The sequence below is a fragment of the Cataglyphis hispanica genome, chromosome 10, assembly GCF_021464435.1.
Source record: "Cataglyphis hispanica isolate Lineage 1 chromosome 10, ULB_Chis1_1.0, whole genome shotgun sequence".
Taxonomy (NCBI): domain Eukaryota; kingdom Metazoa; phylum Arthropoda; class Insecta; order Hymenoptera; family Formicidae; genus Cataglyphis; species Cataglyphis hispanica.
Genome location: NC_065963.1, coordinates 6,088,399 through 6,114,361, shown reverse-complemented (window position 1 = coordinate 6,114,361; position 25,963 = coordinate 6,088,399). Strand labels below are relative to the sequence as shown.

General features: G+C 39.2%; 1 protein-coding gene across 22 annotated transcripts in view; it reads left to right on the top strand.

The window, feature by feature from the left end:
* The window catches only part of LOC126852195 (polypyrimidine tract-binding protein 1), a 351,818-nt gene that overhangs the window by 132,322 nt on the left and 193,533 nt on the right, over positions 1 to 25,963 (top strand). For 17 of the 22 annotated variants that reach the window (XM_050596721.1, XM_050596723.1, XM_050596715.1 and 14 more), the window contains one exon: positions 2,951 to 3,097. The exons of the other annotated variants lie outside the window; for them this stretch is intronic. In XM_050596721.1, coding sequence (XP_050452678.1) covers positions 3,017 to 3,097 — 81 coding nt within the window. In that variant the 5' untranslated portion in view covers positions 2,951 to 3,016. The remainder of the gene's footprint in view (positions 1 to 2,950; positions 3,098 to 25,963) is intronic. 22 annotated transcript variants of the gene reach the window in all.

The window sequence follows — 25,963 nt, the reverse complement described above, 5'->3', positions numbered from 1 at the left end:
TCCGGGATGTCCGGGACTCAGTGTGGGAGCTGACTGGGGATGGGAGGAGTGGAGAGGAGGAGGGTGCGAAGGGTTGTTTTATGCAGGTCTTGGATTTTATGCAATGAGACTGCGATATCAAACGGCGCGAGAAGTGCCGCTGAATAAAATATCTAGGGGCCGTTGAGAAAAAAAGTAGGACGGGGGGGCGACGAACGGCCACTAGACGCATTTCGATTTCCCGGTTTCGATATACCGGTTGTTGCACAATAGATATATACACGGGAGATCTCGCGGGTGCATTAAAGTCGCGTCTCATATTCCCCGCCGATCGTTGCGCTAATTTATTACGCGATCGATACCGCCATTTCGTTATTTCCGTGTTCATTCGAACGCGCGGCCTCGACATTACTGTCACCTGACAAGGTAATTTAGGGACATTTCAATATGTGGGAGATTTCGATACCTTAACGACAATGCGAAAGGATGTATTATTATTTCACAGCCTTACTCAAAAGATCCAAATTTTCTCTATATAAATATCTTTTGTATATATAAAATATAAGAAGTTAAGAGATATTTTTATGTTAACATATGCCTCAAATTGATGTTCTCAAATTGTTTTACGTCAAGTTTTTATCCGAGAAAAAAAAGAATTAATTTTTCAGGAAATATAACGTGCAAAGAATTTTTTTATTTTATCGTTACTCATACTTTCCATTTTATAAGATTATTTTATTGATCTGTATTATTATAGTTTGGCGCTATAATTATTTTAAATTAGCGGAATAAAGCGGGTTTAAAATGTGCGAGATGTATGCTATAAATGAAATGTCATTTAATTACAATATACCGTATGCTTTATCCACGTAATTAATACGAAATTTACACACTCGGCAATTGGTCATTTCAACGGTTATGCCAACAATGTTATGTCTCTATTGTTTACTACGGTCATTCAGCTCCGGCATTTAACAGCTCGGCGAACTTTCGCGAATGAATAATGTCGCTTGACGTTACAGAGCGAGGAAATGAGACGGTGTAAAAGCCATGGAGTGCAAAGGCAGAGCATTACGAAATAGGGACGAGAGTGAGGGTGGGTAGGAGGGGAGAAGGAACGTTGGAGTGGAGGAAGAGAGAGACACTTTGAAACTTAGATTGGTGTCACATGGCTCTCGGCGATCTGAGAGTAAGAGACAAAGTCGACGGAGAATGGAATGTCGTCGAGGAAAGAGATAGAGAGAGAGAGAGATGGAGAACGCTGTAACAGCACGATCCGAGGCGGCTTAACCGGGAAATCCGAGGTAAGACCCCTCGCGAAATCTCTATTTCCGCGAACGCCATGTTTCCATGGCGTTTCCCGTAGCCGCCGAAAGTGCTTCCACTCTTCGTTCTTCGTCTCTCGCTCTCCTCTTCTCTGCTCATCTTCTCAGTCGATTCTAAAACCAGGGTCTGCTGCCTGCATGTCTTCCATGTAAATCTTAAAGGATTACGCTCATAATTGCCTGCGTCGCCGCGTAATTGAAGAGCACTTAGACCGGCTCAGGGCAACGCGATACGTGACTGCGCCTTGCTTCGGATCGAAGATCCCGCCGAAACGATTCCGCCGCGTATCTTCGATATCATCGGGGGTTACGATGCGCGAACGTGACAAAATGGTACAGCCACCTCATAGCGAACAAGAGTGCAAGAGGGATGGTATGATTCCTACATCGACTTTTATATTTTGTGAACATATTTTTGTATTTTCTCATCTTGTTGCGATGCATCCTGAATAGAAAAGATTTTCTTATATAAAGTTTTAAAGATGAAAATAAAAAGGAAAAAGTTGCTCTACCTTTTTCGAAAATAAATTTATATTGAAAGAAATTCGTTTTTTCTGCATATTTGAATCTTTTTGTCGAGAAAAATATTTAGTATTATATATATATTTTTTTCATCAAAAAAATGAGTACAAAGAATGCTTTTAAATAAAAGCTAAAGATTAAAAATATAGGGCGATTATATTAAGTGTAAGATATATTGGTATTAGTTGCAAGAAATTATTGATGTTCTTTATATCCATGTTATGATAAAAAATACTGGAAAATAAATTTCGTGGACTTGTAACACTAGAATATCGTTCTATATTTATTTTGAGATTCAATTCAATCGATCGTTCCTTCGATATCGAAGCATCTTGAATTCTGATCCGCTCAGTCGCGGCTTTATTAACTAATGCAATCGTAATCGCATGATCTTCGCGGCTCGTTGACTTTTGCATGATCCGATCTGTACGACGAAACTTAGTCAAGTGTCCTGCGAGCCTAACATCCTGATTCCTGGGCTTAATGGATTAATTTTGTGATTGGTTGATTCGTATAATTAAAGCGTAACTATAAACACAATTATAAATGGAAACGAGACGCAGTTAGGATTTAGAAAGAAATTTTAATCACGAGCTCTCTCTCTCTCTCTCTCTCTCTCTCTCTCTCTTTCTTTTTCTCTCTCGTTTCTCTCGTCTTCCTTTGTCGTGAATTTCAGATTATGTTCAGAAATGTCAATAGTGTGTTTATACTGGTTAATGGAAAAGTTTGGGGGATAGGAAACTATTCCGACCCTTTGTCGGCTCTTTGTTGTTGCACAATCGATTGACGTTTCAGCGATTTACCGACAAAGTGACAGTCCGTCAATCAGTGCGGTCGCGGCTAATATTGTCTGCGTGTAAAACTTTCGCCAAACTATTGTTTCCAAATGAATTTTGCGATATCGCTTACAAACAGACTATCAAATGTGATACTAAATTTTTATCGATTCCATCAGTACTAATACTCGTTAGACTTATCAATCTATTTTTATTTTTTATTTTTATAATCTGATCTGAGCTTTTTTCTAAAGCTATTACGTTTCTTTTTAAATTAATAGATTAAAGAAATTATTTATGTAAAATGTTTTTTTTTTTTAACATTTGGCATTTTTTTTGGTGTTTCAGGTAGGTCTAATAGGAAATAAAATTGATCTGTGTTCGATACATCGACGTGTGGAGAATTTAGACAGTATGATGATGACAAACCTACCCCCTGTTATGCTGCCACCCATTACGGACTACGGAATGCTGACGCCTACTCTCGGAATAAAGGTGAGTCGATTTATCCCTTCGGTAAGCGCGAAGAAACGAGTTTCGCGTGCTACAAGATATAATCAAGTTTGGGAAACAATTTTGCGCTCTGATAAGTTTATTGGTTATTTGAGTAAACGAGATTTGGGGGATATAAAAATAAATATACAAATATTACATACGTATGGAATAGTCCCAATTTTAGTCACAGTATAAAAGCATTGCGTGCTCGATTTGTTTCGAGTCGATATTTTTGACGGATAGTTTTTTGACAGGTCGACCACAAAATCGCCGCGGACAATTTTAACGATGATTGCAAACATTTCAATCTAGAAAGAGACTATCGCGTACTCTCTCTTCGCTTCTGTTCGTTTTTCTCCCCCTCGAAGCAATTCGGGATGTTTTAGTGCCGATATAAAATCCCCTCTCGCTGGCGAGTCCTTGGGGGTATCGCCTTTCATCTCTCTGGGCTTTTGCAAGCCTCACGCCACGTTTGTGCGCGAGAGAGCGCCCTAAAAGTCGCGAGATATTAATTAAAATTCCGCCCGAAATACTTTCAACGAAGGGCAAAGGGGGTGGGCGCAGTGTATTGGCTAACCGGCGAGGTTGTGCCCGGCACGTCTAATTTACTCGGCGATTTTCCACGTTCTAAAATATACAAGCTTGCGATCATCAACATTCCGTCGTGCTACTTCCGGTTGCTTCGCGTGAAATCTGGTAATCGTTTATATAATCGTATGAGCAAAAAAATTATGATTAAAAAATATTATATTATAAAATTTAAAAAATAACTTTTCGTGAGAAAGAAGTATGAATGTTACAACGATAAAATAAATTTGTATAGTATCGCAAATGTAAATGACAATATTAATATTATTTTGAGCGATATTATCGTTTTTTTAAAGGAGAGGAGATGGGATTTTTTCATTTTTTCTTTAAACACGACATGGAGATCGCTAGCCATTCTTTTAAAACATAAAACCATAAAAGCCAGACCTAAGTCAGTCTTAAAGACAGTTCTTTGTGAATTTTTGCGTTTAGGAAAGAATTGACCTATTTTCTTTCACATTTTTGATGTGTAAAACGATAAAAAAGATAATGAACTGCCGATGAATTCTATCGTTGGAACTGTATGACTGGAAATTTTCAAGAATCTCTATTCACGTATTACTATCAACGTATTGCTTATTATATTACAATTATTGAAATTTTGAATGTTACCTTATTTATTTATTTATTTTTCTTTTTTTTTGGAATCCGTCCAATTAAAGAAAACGACAAGTAGAGGAATCCGCGGGTAAGATCGCGAGAGTGCGGCGAATCCTTATAGAAAATACGATAAAATAAGAGTCGATCTCTCAAATACAGTCGTGATAGATAGAATCGTGAAAGGTGAGATCTCATTACGTCGAGTTACTCTTACGTAACTTATCTTTGTCATAGTAAAAGGGCACATTCTGCGTGTTTCCCTTACAAGTAAGTAAGAAGGCACTTTTCAAGTAAGTCGACGAGGCGTGCTTTCAACGACTGGTAGTTAACGATTGAGAGAATCTGGGATACACTCTTCGCGTTATTCTCGATTCTTTTTCTTCGTCGGCCGAGCCATTGTGTTTTCCGCGGTGTATCGTATTTCCGTAACTATGCTCACTTTAATTAAACTATTTCCAGACGGAGGATAACCGCGCGCGAGGTCGGAGGTTGGCGGCAGGTAAATTATAAAGTTACCTCACTCATAAGTCAGGCATAAATATTATTTTCATTATTGTAAAAGTCAAGTGCGCTTGAAATTAACTCAAGTTAATATTTTGTTCGTTGCACTTTTTTTTTTTTGTATCTCGATTATTCTATTTTAAAAAGTCGATGGTTCTCGGAAATTGATGTACGCAAAGATATTTTAAACTTCAATACTGAAAATAGTCGCTGTTCGTCTTTTAGTAGTTAGTTATGAAAATAATTTTCCGACACGCTGTAAGAAAATGAATGTTCGATGCAAGTTCGATCGCGGAAAGTATGTAATTATTCGGATTCTTATCAAGAATGAGAAAAAAAAAGGATGTTTTCAGGCCGCCGGCGAAAGGGCATTGGAGCTGTTTTTCTATAGAAGTGCCGGCCGCGAACAAAAAGCTGAATAACATTAACTCGCTTAATGTATTCTCTTAATTTTAATACACAATGCCCCCGAGCTGACGCGCTCTCCTAGAATCTTCAACCTTTGAAGATTCTCTTACTCCCTTCAACCCTTCATGTCTTAATTTTTTTTTTTGCCTGATTAATATTTATATTATATTAACATTAGTATCGTTTTTCGCTAAATAGAGAATAATGTAACGATCACTTACCGTGATTAATAAGATATGTTAATGAGACGTATAAGCGTATATAAGGGGGAGCAAAAATAAATAACATAAATTTATATAAAATTATTAATATATATAATTTATTCGCATAAAATTTTATAATATATTTAAATACATAAATCTGTGTTAGAAAATTACATAAATTCGTACTTTGTGATTGTTAGCCTTGCAACTGTGTTAACTGATGTTGGTTGCTTCAGCTTCTTGTTACAAGTATAGTTTAGTCTTATATACAATATGTACTCTCTCGAGTATAGTAGTTACACGATATAGCCCGCTATTGTTTTCGCTGTTTGTGAAACAGCACTCGCGGACGTATGCCCGCGGGGTCCTCGCTTGATGTTTCGCGCAGCGAAGATTACATTATGGATCGGTTTTACCGCGCGTCACTTTGATCAATTTCGCGACTGTTCGATCGGGAGGACTTTTCATACCCCCGGAGCATCCTAGCGCCCGAAGGGGCGCGTTACATGCGTTACAAAGTGCTCTTTCAGCTAAACTGCCAAGTCGGATCGAGGCGAGCTGAATCGAACTCGTATAGCGGCGGCGGTGCGTGCCCATCCTGTGTATTTTCTTTGCGTTTAATCGCCGTCCAGGTCGGTTCCAGAGAATTCGCGTTTATATCCCGCGGCCAAGTCCCGAGGCGCCGTGACGTCATTTGTATTATTTCCATCCGCGCACCGCATCGCACCACCTGTCAGGCGCACGCATTTACGCGCGCGCGCGCGCGCGCGCGAGCCAGCTCTAGTGTGCGTGTATCAAATTCGAAACGATTTTGATTGTTGCGGGGAGAGCGACAAATTAATTTCCATTTCTCGCGACTCGGTCGAGTTTTGTTCCGTCCGCGTCTCTATAACACTCGCTGTGTTTGTTGTTAAACAAATGTGTTATGGACTCTTGATATTTATTTCATGCCGAGAGGGAATATCGATCAACTGATTAACAAACATAACAACGCGATGTCATAATAAATTTTCAGCGTTCTCTTTAATTTTATTTATTCACTACTGTATTTCCTCTCTTTTCTTTTTTCTTTACTTTCATTATAATTTATTGATTATTCGCTTCGATATAAAAATTCAAATATTGCGGGGAAAATGAATATAGAATATGTACGTATGAATTCTCTCTTCCGGCAATACTTTTGATATATTTCGTGTGTACATTGATTCGAAATTATATTGCAAACATTCTTTTTATCACGAAGAGATGCCCTTATCGAGTCGCGATTGCTCACTTGACCGTTTTGTACGTACATACACGCGCTTATTGTACACGCACAACAGAACGACGAGGATGGAAATGGCCCGTGAATGTCCCGTCGGTGACCTCGTCTCTTCGTTTGCATACGCAAACAGAGGAATTAGGACCGGACACGTTGCGCTGCATATTCGATCGGGGAGGGGGCAGGTTCTTTGCCCCTGGGAGAGCGTTATTGTCGTCTCGAGTAGGTTATTGTCGTCGAAACACATCGGAACAATATTGCCCGAAATTCGACTAGTCCTCCGGGCCTTTGTCGACAAGAACGAATAAATGCCAAGGTTTGTCTGTCTTTTCGTCTCGATTTCTTCCGGTTATTTCGACGAAAGTGATTTGATTGTATAATCAGTTATTGCTCAGTTTTTTTTAAAACACTTTTTTTTTTTTTTACTTTTGCTCTCCTTTAGTCCAGCTTCGTAAAGATCGATTGATATCTTAATGAAAATTTTAAGAATATATAATTAAAATCATGACGATTTGTAATATAAGTATCATAATTAAGTAAAAGGCGTTTTTTATTTTGTTCGAATAGTGAAAAGAAATATTTTTCGCTCGTGATTTGGAAAGAACTGGCGAATGATTCGGCGACGGATTAGGGGGTTGCTCGCGAAAAATTTCTCAGCGCGACGGGAGTTGATTTGAATTTTCCACGTCGGCTCAGCACTGCGGCATCTCCCTCATCGTCGCATCGAATATTCCATAAATAAATCGATGTTTAATAGAAAATCGGAGAACTGGCAAGGCACCTCATCGCTCACTGTCACGGCGCTTCGCGCTACCGGCACCTAGTATCTCAATAATATTCAGTTTATAAAGTTCGAATGGATCCCTTATTACGTTCCCGACGTGGCCGATTCATCCACTTCTTTCTTTCTTATTATCATTCTTAGACGGAGGCGTCCCCGTTGCGCCGATTTATCTCGCGGTTTATAAGCGTCAAGTGAATATTTGATGCCGATACTTTTCATTTCTCTCTTCTCGTTTCCTTCATTTGTGCAGCCTATCTCTATCCTTAAATCTTTATATAATGAGACAAGTCATTGAAAATCGATCAAGTTTCTTAATTGCGTGCTAATGTGAGTTAAACCAAGTACACATAATGATATGTTTGCGTCGAGTGTCAGTAAAACGAGACGGATCCATCACAATCGATCAAGCATTGCTCGCGTCTCGATAATTTAATGCTCAAGCGATTAACGACGTATCTCGGCCCCTATCCATCTTTTCCCTTTTCCTCCCATGAATTCCGCGCGTGAAGATACAACTTTCTTATTTCGGGAAGAACTGCCTATCTCCTCCTAAACAGATGAATTTCCTAGATGCGCGAACGGATTTCACCAGTAATTTTTTTCTAATATAATCTCGTAATAAGATAAATTTATATTTTTATATAATAAGAATGTATAATATAATCTGCCTCTTATAAGAAATTTCAAAGTAATTTTTTTAGACAACGATATTGTCACTTATTGCCCACGTGACATTGAAATAATATTAGAATTCATTGTATCGGCAGCCACGCTACCGTGAAGAGCATAAAAGCAATCTTGTAGCGGACGATCAAAAACGCTTAACCACAATCGCCGTATGTAAGCTCTTCGATAAACATCGCGTACAATCGTGAACGATAAAAAAGGCTTACGTGATGCGGTACGGCGCGACCATTTGCCGTATCGAAACGACAACGAGGAGGTGGAGTCGAATATTCCCAATTCAAAATTGGTCGCATTGTCGTTTTCTATCGTCAACCGATTTTTTTTTCTTTTTTTCGACTCAGTCCGCGTTTTCGCTCGCGCGAGCCCCCCTCCTCTTCCCTATTTTATTAGCCCAGTTACACACACAGCGTGGTTCCTGAAACAATAACCATTGTTAAACTCATTCTCTTTTTCTTTCATTCGCTCACCCTTTCTCTTTTTTGCGGCACTTTCAGCGCGTTTATAGACCGCGCGCGTTCCGCAGCTTCGCGCTTTGTTCGCCTCGAACGACGAGCGTCGGTGATCGCGATGAAGGAGAGACGAGCGGTAACTTTCGAATGGTTTTTGCGTTTTCTCCTCTCACCCTCCCGCCCTCGCTGTCCATTTTCACAGCGGCCGTAACCATCACTGTTATTGTTCGTCATACCTTCCTTCGTTCGCCATCTCTCGATGCCGCGCGCTGGAGTTTACAATGCTAGGAGTCATTTCGGATGCATGCAGCTTTTTAATTACATACACCTGGCCGGAAGGCCGATTTACGATTTCCATGGAAATGGAATTCCTTTCTGATCTGAGGGAAGGGATCTCCCTTCTCTCTTTTTCTTCCTCTCGATGTTTCCGTCGTCTCGCACCTTCTTCCTCAATATTTTTTCGCACGTGTTTCGGCTCGAGCAGTTTCTGGCTATTTAAAGATACGGGCATTTTCGGGGATGCTTGCGCCAACGAAACTTTTACGCTACCTGAATCTTTCACTAAATTAATCATTTAAGTTCCGATTAAAATGTATGACCAAAATTATGTCAAGTTCATTTTTTATAACGACATAATAAATCAGTTGCTGAAATAATAACAAGCTTTTCCTTGCCAAGATTGATAGATTATAAATTCATAATTTTGGATATATTAATTTTTGTAAATTAATATATCTTCAATCTTTTTTATATTTAAAAAAGATTTGCTGTTATTGAAACAATATGTTAAAGCACATTGAGAAATTGGAATTTAAAAAGAATTGAGTCAGAGAAACAGAAAAGGTTCAGGATCAGGTGTCCATAATGTGATACCAATTTCTTGTATTGTCGTGTGCGACGATGCATTCATATTCACACTCTGCAGACACACACGTGATTATAGTCAAGTACGTATCTCGCTCTTCGATAATGATAGGGCGCGAGTTTCCATCCGCATGGAATTGCCTCGTAGAAGCTGCAGTTTCCGAAAACACGGCTCCCTATCGACTATCCCCTTCTACCCCATCCTCTCGTAATTAAACTAATGGAAATCCGACTCGATGCTTTTATGCGACTCCACCCTATATGTGTATCAGAGCGAGCCTCAAACATCGAAACGCAATCCATTCAAGATTTGGAGACGACAGGCGAAAACCACAAAACTCCGCGACTTCGAATTCGTATAAATTCGCGACAATTCAATTCAATTCTCGCATTCCATATTTATTTCGAGAAAAAAGGCAACGGATTAAAGATTTTTAATCGCAAAAAAAGCTGTGCACCTTTGACTTGAGATTATTTTAAAGAGATATTTTTTTTTTTCGTCATAAATTTCTTTCGCATCTAGAAGAATTATTAATATACAATGTTTTTCCACATTGCGAAAAATCAAAAGTCGCAAAAAAAAAAAAAATGTTTTTAGATTAAATCGACTCTACCTAATGCACGTTGCGGTGAATTTGGTTTGCAAATGCCGGGCGCTTTTAAGAGAGCGCGAACGAAGCCCGGTCTGATAATAACGGAAGTGAGATAGCCGTCGCATGTATCACATTACACGTAATGAAAACGGCTATCGCATTACGCATAATTACGATGTTATTTCATTATATGCGAAATAATTTGCGAAAGTTTGCGAACGCGCCGAGTAATTGGTGGGGGGATGAGAGGGGGCTGCGTTACGTAAATGAACCGGGGATAATTGCGCGCGTCATTGTTCATTATTTTTATCAAAAGCCGGAGAGCGGATCGTTACCGTCCCTTTGTGAAAATATTTTATTGTTTTTAATTAACGCCGCGAAAAACAGAGAGAAAGAGAGAGAGAGAGAGAGAGAGAGAGAGAGAGGGACAGAGAGAGAAAGAGAAGAACCGCGCACGATGTAAAAATCGTGTGCGCTCTGTCCGCTGATCGCCATCAACTCAATACCGGCTCTCAATTAATTTTAATTATCGTTAACAAAGTGTCGAAAAGATGTAACGCGACACGGGCGACGCGTGGCCGTTAAAAATTAATGACGTTCGTCAAAATAGGACGCCAGGGTAAACACGTGTCGCGTCCCGATATTGAAAACTCGAAAGTCAATTAATTGCTCTGATGACGTCGCATAAACGTCGCGTTTGTTTTGTACTCGTTTCCGCGGTTTTTTTTTTTTCACGTTAAAATCAACTGTTGTTTCGGCGTCGCGTCATTGTTGATATTTATTCTTTCGTCGTGCTGCGATCCTTCTCGGAGTTTTCAGACATCTTATATTCCGGCGTTATAACGTTACTTCTATTGCGTGCGATATTTTTTGTTATTATTCCTGCCATAGTCGTGCCTCAATCTATGAGCTTTGTCTTTTTTATGCTTTTTGATGCCTTTATTGTCGATCGGATCGGATTACCGCGAATAAATGTCGTTCGATGAAGCGATTAAAGATTGAGAGGTTTTTGCTCTGAAAGAACGGCCGATTTCAATGAAATTATTATCCACCGCATTGGAAATTTTGGGAAGTGATGCATTTTTTACGCTCGGGTATGGAAACGTTGATAAAAGAACGTTTAATCAGGACGAGAGATGGTTTTTTTTTTTCTCATGACCTCCGCTCCCACAATGACAAAGATCAGCATTGTATGAGATTGCGTGATACTAAATCGCCCTGACTCGTGAGAAATTTTTAAGCTATGTAAGCTATTTTTTATACGACAGGATATGTCCTTTACACTTCCGGCAATAAATATGATCAGGCATAATTGATAACTGGTAGATTTTTTTAGATACGCATACGATAAATTGAGGATGTTTATTTAGCGTAATGTACAGTTAAAAATATGTCTACTATAAATTATTTTTGCAAACCTGTCGTGTGACGGGTGACCCAATAATTTAATACGTAACATATCTATTACACTGACTGTCACGAGTATCTACCAAACCATTTGTTATTACAGAATCTCTGAATCAGGAAAAATGATGTTTGTATCAGTCAACAATAATATTTGAACGCTGAACGTTTGGACATTGAGGGATTTTGACGAGGAATGTAGACGCACACATTTATTAGAGAGATAATAGAACAATAAATTATTCTCTAATTAATTTTCACACAAATCATATTCTAACAGAATTTTAACTTTAACTCGGTTAATTAACAAATTATGACCTATGAAAATTTTTTGACAAATTGAAAATTTTGACATCAAGAAATATTCTAATCTTTCATCACTCGATTCACAAAAGTTTCACACGAATAAAGATCGAATCATAATCAGTGATGTAAAACAAGATTTTTAGATTGCCGATGAAAACAGGAAGTTGATGCAGTTAAGTACAGTTGAAAATTTGTTTTCATGAGTAAGGGAGAGATGAAATAAAATTTGTCTCGCAAAATATCCGATATTTACGGAAGGAAGTTTCCGCGCGCGAGCTTTTAAGAAGAGTCTCTAAGAGTCTGATAATTTATTCCGATAGGAATCGATAATTTATTCGTTGAAGAGGATTTACCGGTCGCGCAGCTCGCGTTAGTTCTCAACTTTAATTATGGCTTTATAATCCACGCTTTAATTATGTTCTGATTTATCTACACAATATAGTCGAATACATATTTTAATATTCAGTAAAATAATTATAAAACATGAAACTATTATTTATTGAGGATTTTTTTTTTTTCTTTTTGATTATTTGTAGAGAATATTTAAAATTGATATAATTAAAAAACGTTTTATACATATGTTTCTATGTATATGTGTGTGTGTGTGTGTGTATGATAAACACGATGGATTTAAAAAATTAATTAAACAGACAACGTATTTACGTTGTAATATTGTCTGTTACGGGAAATAATCCTGTTAAATTCGCAGTTCTCTTGTCATATTATTGCATAATATATAAATGATATTTGCGCGCATTAATATTTTTATTAAAATATTATATCGCAGTTCAATTTATATATCCAGTGACGAATATGCGACGCATGTGCAAAATGAATAATGGAAAATTAATATTATAAAATAATAAAATCTACAACATTTTTTGGTCAATAAACATTGATTAATTTTGAAATCAGGATATTGAATAAAATTGATAAATACTTTTTAGTGACAATATAATTAAATTTATTTAACTTTATGTAAAAGACAGATTAAAGAGTCTCTCTTATTATCTTACACGACATGTTACAAACAGAATAATGTCGCTCTTTATTATCATTACTTTAATCTTTAACGGCACGAGCGTACGTTATTGCTCACCATTTACACAAAGAGCGCAGTAAGGAACCGACGAGTAAATCAAATTTTAATTACATTAACGCCGCGGTGCATCCAATTAATCTCGGCTCCTTGCTCGGTCGGCGAAAAGTTTCGTACGCGAGAAATAATTAAAGTCCCTCTCTCACGCCCACAATATTATTCGCAGCCCTTTCGATGCAGTCTCGAGAATATGCTTCTTCAACTTTAGTCCTGGAAAGCTACACATCTTAAATGATTGCCTATCTTATCATTAGATGCATTACATATACATATATATGTATATACGCACGCACAGTACTCATTCCGATACGTTTCGCGAATCTTTGAATATCCGACTTTTTCGTCCATTGTCTCCTGGATAGGCTGGAGGTGGCAAGTGGTGGTAAACAGTTATCGGGAATTTCTTCATAGACAATGGACTTTTGTCGCACAATCTATCCCTCGTCTTTCCCCTCGCGAAATGGGGCAAGAACAGAGATACGACGTATCGCTTATAATGTAGTCCGCTCGTCTCTCTGTTCTGCCGATATATGAGCTTCGTGAAGAGCTTAATTCGTTTGTAACCGTTCGCCGCATGAACCTGAGAGATGAGAATTCTTCTTGATGCAAAATGGATGCTTAATCTTTAGATAATCGGCAATGGAGGTATTATCACATACTCTGAAGATTTCGCTTCGTGGAAAGAATGAAAAAAAATTTTTTTTTTTTCTTTGGTTTAACCTGGAAGAGCTTTATCCCTCGTTAATGAGAAAGGAATTCATCCCATTTATTAAAGTGTAATAAAGGCGGAAGCGAACTCGATGCAGAACTCGATGCAGAACGTGGCCTTTCGATAAACGCTTTCCGCCCCACAATCCTGGAAAATAGCGAAATCGGAATATCCGCGTCGGTAACAAATGGAAAATTGAGGCCTCGTACGATTTTAGTGCGAGTCCGTGTCGGTTCTGAAAACGCATATTGCCGCGAGACGTGCTGCTATCTTCCGTTATACCATATAATGCTTCTTCGAACTCGTGTTTCTGAAGACAGAGAGAGAGAGAGAGAGAGAGAGAGAGAGAGAGAGAGAGAGAGAGACGATAAAGTTCATAACTATGTAGAATTATAAAAAAGATTAGCTAACTGCGTAAATGCGCGTCACACGATGCGTTGTGTATTTTTGTGCAGTGTTATCGTCGCAATGTTTAACCGATATGCGTCACAGAAATAAAAAGCGCATTGCGAGAATCAATATTTTTTTATTTTATTTAAAAAAATTCTACACCGACTTTTTCTCTCCTTTGTTAGATAAAGTCGTGATAAAATTAAAACAGTTTTAAATTATATTATCAAAGATAAATCTTGATTTTATATCCGATATCATTTGAAGAAAAAGTTAAAGTAAAGATATAATACCAGAAGAGAGAAGTCGACAGCTGCACACAGGATATATACTTGTAAAGAGAAGCCGCACAAATTATCTTCTCTTACGTGTTGCTTCTCTCTTCGTCCCGTACCTCCCTACGCTTGCTTCTCGCCCTCTCTTTAATCTGGTTTGCGCGAAACAAACAGTTCTCTCAGCCAACGTATAATTGTCCGTAATTCGATCCTCTAACGCAGTTTAAACGCAAAAACTCGCGTGCGATGCAGTCTCTGCCGGTGCGGGTCCGAGCTGCGCGCGCTCGTGTGTTTAATTGAGTGTGCTAATTAAGGGTGCGATTGAACTGTACGTGCACTCGTCTCCACACTCCTCTCTGTATATCTCTCTTTCTCCATGTGTGTGTGTGTGTGTGAGTTTGCCCACGGATGGTCGAGTGTTGCTGGCGCTTGTCCGCGTGGATGATCGCCGCGCATCGAGCTTTCGACCAGAAAGAAAAAACGATGATACACAAGTATGTGCTCGACGAGGTTTGTCCATTGTTCTATCTTTTTTTTTGTTTTCTTTTCTCTTTTTTTTTTTTTTTTGCAACATTTTAAAAACATTTTGAACGTGTCACGACAATATGGCACAAATAACATGGCTACATTTCGTCGCGAAGCTTCCTTTTCGCGGTCGAAGCTCAGGCCCTTCGCAAAATCTATTGTCCCTCGGATGTGTTATCAGGTTTCCTTTGTCGTACACGTAACGTTACAGACGGTGGCGTCAAGGGATTTTTGTCGTAGCTCATCGAATTACGCGGTGTGAATGTTTGAAGGGTTATTGTTCTCTCCTTATGCGGGATTTTTAGATAAGATAAAGATTCATGAAAACAAAATCATTGCGTATTTTTAACGTATTGTGCATATGCGATGACGCTAAGCTCTATGCATGATATACAGTTGATAGTATTGAATACATAACAGCGATCAGAGAAAAAACATTCTGAATTCACGTAATCTTCATGTATGACGTGTGCTTTTGCAGATTTACGTTTCAAATTTTTGTTAGCCGGACAATATTTTTTGACACAAGTTTAATTGCGATCATTGTAATGCGAGTGTCGCAATATAATCTTCGATTAATAACGTCGACTAAATATCAATTTACTCTGCTTGTAGTATGCGATATGAATGTTATTTGATCGTATCACTAAATACGGCTGCGCAAGGAATTATCTATACATAACGTCCGCTTCAAAACGGCGCCACTCATTCTCTTAGCCTTCGCTTTATCTTATCGTTTTCGTTTATGTGTGTGTGCAATGCACCTTTATGTGATTTCTCTCAGAAACAAGCAAAGAAAATTATTTAGAAAACTACTCATTTAATGAGGGCGTTTTTTATAGAGTTATTAATTTCCTCGCGCAATTACGAATACGAATCGTCATAATTTATGTTATCCTTAATCTATTAAAATTGCGCGTTTTGTTATGATTGTACATTTATTTAGATAAATCTTATAAAAATAGCACTCTGATCACGAATTGACAATCTTGTATATAATTATCCGCCATATTTCTTCATATATGTTCGCTTCATCAATTTGCATTATACCGTGTTGCAGCATTGCATCTTTTATTCGCGAGCGGATTGCATTCTCGATGCTTACTCACGTGCATGCATGATAATTATAACTGCAATAACGTAAGAAATGTCAAAACTCGAGTAGACGCAGGGGAGAAGAAAAAACGTAATACGTTAAATACATATCGCGTATAAAATATATCACGGTACACGGAGCGCATTTTTTCATTGCATTATCGTTATTATCATTTTTATGACAGCACAAAGCGGGGGGAAGCTCCGTGTTTCATTCTACGCTTCGCTTGGTACGCAGCAGGGACGTCCGCAAGAGATTAAAGGGGAGAGAACTTGATACTTCCGTGTGCATCGGGAATAAATGGGGATGCGACAAAACTAAGAAATCCCTCAACGGGGAAGTCGAACGAAGCTCGAAGGAATTACGCCAATTTGGAGCTGGATACGTAATTCGCGGAACCCTTGGAGCCGGACTTTTCGCGCGATTAATCAAAGTCAGCCCCGGCTGCTTAGAGCTCCGGAAGTCGCTGCTTCGTTCATTTACAGATTACGTTCGCTATTTCGCATCGATCCGCACTTAAACGTTTCGCCTAATGTGCCTTATCTATCTCAAAGCGGTTCGTAAGCAGTAGAATGGATCTCTTTTCTTTTCCGAACGACATCTCATGACATTTAACTTGTTGAGAGAAAAAGAACAAGAAAAAAAGAGATGCATTATGTAATTCTCTTTAACTAAAAATCATATATAATATGTTGCTTTTTTAATAATAAATAGATAATGATTAATTTTTTTTTTTTTTTTGTTAGTGGCACAATATAATTTGAAAGCACGATTTTTTATATATAATAATGATATTGTTCGCACGAGGAAACACGTATTCGTAAAAATTCTCCAATTGAAAGTTACTCGGACTATATTTTGAGAATCTGACGGATTTCTCGTGCACGAGACACCCAATATTATTTCATCCTTGCAAATGATTCGCATCACGTGTTTCGTCTCCGCGAAGGGCTTCGAACTCCGAGAAGTACGTACGTTACAGCTGAGAGCATCTGTCGACAGTCTTGCGCGTTCACGCGAGTAAACGCGTTACTGTCTGAGAGTTGGCCCCCGAAAATGTGTCCTTCGGGCGAAGGAATTGCAACTGCGGAGCGTTTCTTGAAAACAAAACACATCTGGAGAGACATGTCGCAGGCTCCCGCCGCTAAATGTCGCGAAATAATATTCTGTCCGCGTTCACAGATTCCTAAATAGATTTTTATTCTAAAGTTGGGATGAAAGAAGGAAATTAAAGTACGATTAAAACTGAGTTATCAAACTTCCGGGTTTAACGTTCGGGCGATTGATGTCGGTGGAGTTTAGCAAGTTTTACCCCACATTTAATCATGATGATTGAGAATTAATCGAAGTTGGGAAGATGACTTTTAAACTTGATCGCGTAAACGAATTTTATTTTTTATTTACTTATCCGATTAATTTTATTTGCGCGCGTTACTCTATTCGCTACGACGCAGCAGAGAACAATTTGTAAACAGTGCACATTTATTTTGACGATGCATTCTAAGGGAGACCGAGGGGAGAAGAGGGTATTGCTCTGATTCACGCAAGATCGACGCAAGATTAGCCGCTGTCCGGCTTTCAAGCCCTATTATAGCCTCCTTTTTCATTTCACGAATTTAATAGGCTTAGGACTTTATTGGATCCGAAGGTTACACGAGGGTCTGTCCGCGCTGCTACCCTCGCTTTTATTTTACTTCCTGTATTTCGTCAGCTCTATTCTTCAGCCTTACTTGGCTTTACATCGGCCTCTCGAGGTATTAGACCAAGAATTTTTATAGAATGCAGTAAAAGTGCTTGAATAGACCAAGAAACGGGAGTACCGTCTTTTACCGGAATAATGTTCGAGTGCCGGCGATGAGGCCGAAAATCGATTAGGAATCCGTTCGCTTCCCTTTCTCTCTTCGAGATATACGTACGAATCCTCGACAGTTCGTACTTGGCAACTCATCCGGTCGCGAATTCTGCGCATTCTTTCCGCGATGATAGCTTCGCGCAGAAGTGAACACCGCTTTCCCGGGGCTGCGTTTCTTATCGGGCCATTGTTGCGCCATTTACAATGAATGTGAAATTTGATAAGTTTGCCTTCTTAAGGATCGTAACTATGTTGTTGCAAATTGTGTCGATGATTGTTCGCGGATTCTTTGCGGCGCGTTTTTTTTTTTAGAATTGCGCTTTCAACGCGCGTCATGTCAATCATTCTTTATCGCGCGCGGCTTTGAAAATTATCAGGTGCGTAAAAAAAAAGAAAAAAGGTTCCACATGCCCGAGCGTGCCTGCGATATCTTTATCTCGTAACCTTGTCATTCGCGACGAGGAACAGAATAATGTTACATCATGCGTGCACAACTTGTGCTATTAGAAGTTGACACGTTTGTTTTGCTTATTTCTTGCTATAAATAATGCGAAAAGAAATAATGCAATTTTTTTATGTCGTATAAATCAAAAGAATCATCGACACAGACAAAATTGAGATAGAAGGGGAACTTAAGAACTTAACGACTTTATAAGCACGCGATGTCTTCGGCGAGCAGATTGAAATCCATCGGCGATTTCTTGATCCGTCGTGAAATTGAGGCAAGCTAGAAGTTTGTAATCGTGGAAATTCGAAGGCCCGGGAAATTGTTAGATCTATCATCGGTAATTTAAAAGTGGCTTCACGCCGTCTCGCATCTGTTACGTAATGATGATCTCCTCGTTTCGCATTCTGACGGAATTGTCAGCAAGAAACGAGCTACGAAACACTCGGTATACGGGCGCGTGGGTTGTATATATTTCGGTCTCTCGAACGAGATCTTAATCGAGAGCCATGGCTCGTTGCGCCAAAGGTAAACTCGAAGATGTCGAAACTAAACGACGAAGATTGGTGGGGAGGTGGTGGGGATGGAAGGGTGCCGACGCAATTCGCGGCAATGATTTATTTACTCGGGTGGGTAGGGTAATGAACTGATGGAAACTTGTTAATCCGGAAGTGCTCCTCGCTCTCGTGTTTGCTCCCGACCGATAAAAGTTGGTGAGTCGCGAACCGAGTCGCGCGACGAATTTTCTCGATTAAATCCATTTATTCTGATGTATACACGATGAAAATAACTACAAGAATCGCACGAGTTGTAGATATAATTGCATGCACGATGTATAAATGTTCGAATGAGATGGATGTTACTAATAGAGGATAGATAGAGAGTTAATTGTAGACGATGTCGAGACGAGACGCATGTCTTTCGCATCTGATTGTTTGGTCAACAAACGATACAAGAGAAATGTTTTTCGTTACTTTAGTCGTGCAAACAAGCTCTTTCCCTTCTCCGGATCTTGTTGGCCGTGTCGGGATTCTATTTGCCCGTCGGCTACAAATCACCCGAGTTTTCGATCCTTGCTAATCCTTCGGTTCTGGGGGTGAGGTATCGACGAAAGGGATTTTCGTCTCCGGACCGGACTGCCACGAGCTTTCACTTCACGTCGTGGATCTTCCGCCAAAGTATCTTCCTTTTCTCCCTGTTTCCTACACGTCCTCGCGTTTGCGCTCGGATAAGTAAACTCGGCGATACATTTTTGGGGCAGAGACATTGAGAGGTCGTCGTATTGATTTTCTGACGATTTTTTCTGATTATCACCGATACTTTTTTAAAATCAATCGGTTATTAATTAAATCATTCAAGTCATTTGATGACCAAACTTTTTGAGTGTTTACCACTCACGTTTTTTGAAATGTCAAAGATTTAAAACCACTAAAGTATCTTTAACATGTAGATTCGCAATCTCGAGTTTCTCGAAACAATAAGTCGATCAGTTAAGCATAGGGAGGAAAGATAGGAAAGAGACCGGTGAGAGTGTCCAGGAACGTAATCGGCCTGTTGGGAGCAAGAAGAGGCGCGCCGACGTACGGCGGTAACTCTCGCCTAGACGAAACCGGCGGAAATGGAGAATCGACCGGTGAAGATCGACCGCGAACAAGGGGCAGAGAGGTCTCTCACTTTCTCTCTCTCTCTCTCTTTCTCTATCTCAGGATATATACATATGTGTGCTCATCTCGAATTCTCGTTCCTTCCTTCCCCGCGCGCTTAAATCCCATCGGAAACTCCAAGTACTTTCCGTGCAGACCGCGGACGGCCGGTCGCTCGGGGCTCTAAATAAATAAAGAGTGACTCGCGAGACGAGCGAATGGTGGATTCGGCGGATTCGAGAAGGATAGCGACAGGTGGAGGAGTAGGGGAGGATGGTCGGGAGGGGAAGCGGGGAGAGGCGGAGGATGGTCGGAAGAATGGCAGATCGAGAGGGACCGCGCCGCGCCGTGGGAGCCATGCATCAACCCCTATTACCCGCGACAGCCTAACTATTGGCTTTCCGCTGGCTGTAACTGAAATCTACAGGAACCCTTCCCCTTCCCCGCATTCACTTCGTCACCCGGTGTCAGGATTAGGCAGATTCCGCGAATCCGCAGCAAGAAAAAGTAAGAGATCGACTCTTGCAATATGCGCTTATCCGAGCGCTAAGAGATCGGAACTTTAAGGATTCTTTAAAAAAAAATTTCTTTTTTTTTTAAAGAAGGTAATATAGAGACACATATAATCGATATATAATATCTAAAATAAAAATTATAATTCTAAATTAATTGGTTAATATTGTATTTTAATGTTTCACAAATTAAAAAAGAAGATATGTTTTAATTTTTATTTTTTATATAAGTAGAAAGAAAAAAGTAGGAAGATCATAAAACAAACGCTTTTAATTAAATTTACTTTTGATACTTGTTGTAATAAACTGCTCTTTTCTTATCACATTAGTTTGCATAGAAATTTTTTGGAGAAAATTTTTATATATTGTATATAAAGCTGAAATGTAATACACGCGTACACACATGATATACTTATTAATCATGATAATAAAAACGCTCCACAATAATCATTAGCATTTTTAAGATTTTATAACGCAGTTTTTATAATGCTGCTAAATGATAAAAGCGATCTTCTTACGCGTTGAAATGTATCCCCGCTATCTTATATATGAATTATAGAAAACCTTAACATTTTTCATCTCTCTTCATTAACATCTTCATCTTTCAAAGGACTGCGAATCTGTATTTACGTCCATTACGATCCATCCGTCATCGTCGCTCTATTTTTTATCTTGCCTGTTATCACGAAAACTTACCTGTCACGGTTTCGCAACCGTGCAACGACTGACCATAGGGGTTGGGGGTGGCTATAGAGCGGCGAGATAAAGAGCGATTCGCTGCCGTAAGAATTTTCCGCCGCATCGCGTGACTTCCGGAGGGATAAAATCGGTTCCGTCGAGAAATCCGCCGGAAAACCTTTGGTTTTTGATGGTCGGGGGCTGATTAGACGGTTAACTAGCCGCCGTCGCGTGTAATATATCTCGCGGTCGTAATATTTCCCGCCTCTATATTTTTTTTTTCGATAAAGCGCAAAACGATGAGCACGCGCGATCGCTATTTATTATCGAACAAAATATTTCAAATCGTCGTTCTCGGTCTTGTGTATCGCGCGGGAAACACGAGACCTTCCCCTTGATATGACAGTTTATGAATCGTCCATTTTGGGAAAGCATACAATTACGTGTTTTGGTTAATGAGTCTGCCGTTATTGCTCATCGTATCGCTTTTCCGCTTTGCATGGAAATGTTTATCTGACGGGCGCTCGTTAGCGCAAATATCGAATCTCTATATCTGGAATTTCGCGTTTGGTAAATTTAGAGTAGCCACATAATATCGATTAATATCGAAAATTCGTTAACGAACATCAATTCATTTGGCAATCTGATACTTTACGAGACGTTCGTATAATTTTAAAGAGAAGACGAATTATATCATTAAGCTAAATTGACTGTAAGAAAGATACACTTTATAATATATATGTGTGACAACTGCTGCGATTTTATTCAACATATTCTGTCAAACAAGAGATGATCCCGTTAACAAAGCGAAAGATGTTTCCACGATTGCAAAAATTCGCCTTTTTTATTTTTATATTATTTTGTGATTTGTAATCGATTCCGCGAATTAATCATAAGTTTCTCTCTTCCGAGAGACTTTTTTATTCGTCCAGATTCGTCAGTTATAGCGTAGAGATATGAATGGCGAGAAAGGAGTGACCGGTAATTCGAACGGATATTTTCTGGAAACGAAACGAGCGAATTCCCGGAGGGGCCAAAGTTTTCCATGAGCGAAAAAAGGGTATGGATTTGTTTTTTCTTGTGCTCGATGATTTTGACGGGCCGAGCAAGGAACGCGCGAACAATAGTTATCGGTCGGAATCTACGGTGCATAATTTCACCGTTTGGACATCAAATCATTACTGCGGTCATCCGCGAACGGTGCGCCAAATTCGTTTATATAGTAGCTGTCCCCCCTCCCCCCCCCCGCCCCCATGTTAAATTACGGCGGATGATTGATTGTGCCGAGTGTGCGGACGATTGATGGAAAGATTGCTCGGAGTTAGCGCAAGAAATGGATTATTATCGGGAACGATTTATATCGCGCGTTTATGAAAATCGAACGTACGACTCGTAATCGAGACTTCGACAAGCCACGGGTGCGACGAGAGACGATTTTTCCGAATACCGAATTATTCTGGGATCATCGCTTCGGTAGAAATGTGTGTTAATGACTGTTTTACTGTTATTTCGTCTCGATGCGCGCAATTGTCAACTCCATCTCTCTCTTTATTAATACACTTGACGAAATAACATTGTTTTCCACTTATATTGGTAGAGATCAAAGCCATTAAACTGTCAAACAGGTTTCCTCTCCAAGGAAAACCTGTTCTTTAGCAAGGACGCACACACGTTCAGTTTCTTACGCGCAAAAGCTGTCTAAATAGAAGTGATAATACGATCGCGTACCGCGTCGCTGAACTCGGAGGATATCGCGCTCTCGACGGTTTCCAGAAATAGTTGAAGGGTGCGAGATGAGGGAGGGGATGGGGATGGGGGGGGGGGCATCAAATAGATTAAACGGCGAGTGCCGCAGCTGTCGCGCGGCATTTCGAGATTTTCGACTTGCCGATTTCGCGCAGGCAGATCCTCTTTGCGTTTCCCCCTCCGGGCCGGCTCGGCGGCGCCCAAGTTAATCCTTAACGTACGTCGCGATTTTGCGATCTGCATACTGCTTACTCCTCGAGTAATTTCGCCGGGGCTTGTAGAAGGGCGAGGAGCCCCGCCGCCGGGAGGGCGCGAAATGGTTTGCCTGGCGTATTAAGTCGTCCGCACGGCGGGATTAACGATCGTTCTAAAGCTCCTCGCGATTTCGTTTTCGCGCACTTACCTCCGCGATGCCCGGCTGTGTGCGTTATTAGGACGCTATTAGCGCTATATTAGGGCAGGTTTGTAGCAATTCCCGGTCCCTATCGGCTGACGCGATACCCGCCTCCGAGAACGATTAGGTTTCTGCAAGCAGCGGAAATTTAATGCTAAACTTGGCGTAATTAAAAGAAATTAACTAAAAGAAACATTTACATTAATAAAATAAATATGAAGAAAAAAGAATACTTTATATATATTAAACGAACACATGTATATTAAGCTTTTCATAATTTTTGCAATGTATAATTTATTTATCTTAATATATTTCAATTATATTTTCGACACTTTGTAACATATTATTTGCGAGATAATATCACATACATCTCATAAATATATACGTTACGTGAAGCATTTACTGAGCAAACTAAGAAATATTATATGTTAGAGCAGAGCGTGAGAGTTTGCTCTCCTCTCCTCATCCTTTCGCGTAAGTCTGATAATGACAGTCCTAAGTATGTACATAAAATTAATATCAACACGATGAAAAGTATAAAGATTGAATGTTAATTAATTAATATATGATTAGATATGATATTTCCAAGAGCATCTATATATATATTTCATTTGATGAAAAGCAATAATTGCTACATATAAATTGGGTTATTACATTAATTAACAAACATCATATGTACAGGATGTTTTCTAATATGTGGTAGTATTGCATGGTAAATTCAGGACACAGAAAAAAGGAGTATACATACACACACACACACCACATATATATATATATATATATATATTCTGTATCTCTATTTCATATTATTATCGATATTATTCTATATTTTTTATGTCAATATTATTACATCTGACTATGTTCGTATTATTTGTTACATTTTTAAATTATATGTAATAATGTGAATAAGCTAAATGTATTAAGAAAGATATTTAGCGATAAACAGCAAATAATGCTTTAATTTAGCAGATGACCTCACTAATGAATTTTATCTCTATATTATTTCGTATTATTCTCTACTGGATAGAAATCTTTTGACATTTGTTTGAATCAACAATCCGTGTTATTGTATTAATACAGCATCGTCCGTGTGTTGCGTGTATATAATTCCCGTATTAATTTTTGTTACAGGTAAGCGCTGCCGTGGCCCTTTTGACATCGTTTTCTCCGGCACACAAAGCTTTTAGTAAGTTAATTAAACTTTCCATAAGGAGAAGAGGTGCGGCGGCCTTTTAGCCGCGCGGCTTTAATTTCATTGACGTAATTAAAAATATGTATAAAACGCGGCCTGGGACGACCGATAATGAACGTTAAAGCGATTGTGTGATACGTGGTTTTAGTCGGGCAAGGATCAAAGCGAAAATTAATCCGGATAAACTTGCCGAAAATTGCGCGCGACATTTTGTCACGTCGTTTGACGACTGTGCCTGGGTTTTTGGAAGATTTCGTGCATCGCGATTGTTGAAAATTTTTCCTATAAAATGGAAATTACTTCGTCTCTCACACGTTGCGACCGCGTTCTATGTGAAATTAAAGGTTTACTAGATTTTTCACCATTTAGCATAAGCCTATAGCGCATTCGCTTTTTTTAATGAAATTATAGCAAATAGTTGGATTTTTATCTAAAATGCTTTATTTTTGTTTCATTGCTCGTTGTTTTGTATTTTATAACGTTCCAATTTCTGTATTTGACGATAGATATTTTAAATACAAAAGAGTGCAGTTTAAACGGAATGACGTTTAAAAATATATAACGTGTAGATAGAAAACAGTATCGCAGTGCACATGTTGCGAAATTTATTAAAAATCGCTGAAATAAACCTTTCTGTGAGCGTGCCCAAGAGAGGTACGACTTATAATTTGAAATCTGCAAATATTTGCCAATTTGCTGTATGTTTTTACATAACAGTACGTTTTTACACCATTTTACATGATAAACTTCTTCTATGCCGCGAAGAGCTGACAAAGAGTCCCTTTGACAAAGAAAGTAACAAGCATTTACAATGACGAACACTCCATTTTTAGTCTTTACAATAGCGTATATAATATCTCTTATGTCACCAACTCTTTTTTTAAACAGAAGCATATCTGACATATAACAAAATTTCTTCTGCCGATTTATTAAAACGAAACTTTGTTATTGTGCGTTTAAAAAACAAGGAACGTTTTTAGCATTTCGTATCTCTTTGTTTAATACAATGAATAAGAATAAACCGCATCGCATTTTTTGATTGCTCTAAATTGAAAGCCATAATTGAAAACGATTGATGTAAATTTCATATAAACGTTGACACGCCTCTCTCTTTGATCTATTCGTTCCTTCAATATTCCCTTTGGTACAATCTCTTGTGTCTCGATAGTTGCAGCCTTCCTCTCGACAATCATGTTACCACGTTTCCAGATAATTTGTGTGAAGTGCCCTCGTAAACGATCATCAAATCCTTCACACATCACTATCGATTTTGATCGAGGTTTAGTTTCTGCGGTTTCGAATTCGTCGATCGAACAATCGACTCCAAAGAATCCGTGGAAACTCTTCACTCTGGCATCAAGGACGTCGAGATGGAAGGAGGTGATTATGCTCGAATCTCTTTTCTCTTTCTCTCTCTCTCTCTCTCTCTCTCTCTGCCTTTCTCCGAGTTTGTCTGACCCTTCTCGTTCTCTCTTTTCTTACTTTCTCCTCCTATCTCTCTCTTTCTCTCTTCGCGAAAACAGTAATCTCCGCGTCGAACAAACACTCCGAACTCTCACTGAAGAGGAACGCTCGTCGAACGAATGGCAATGCGCGACCCCTCCCCCCTCTTCACACTTATTTCTTCCTCTTTCCTCGCCGAGGATTCAGAATCAGCGATTC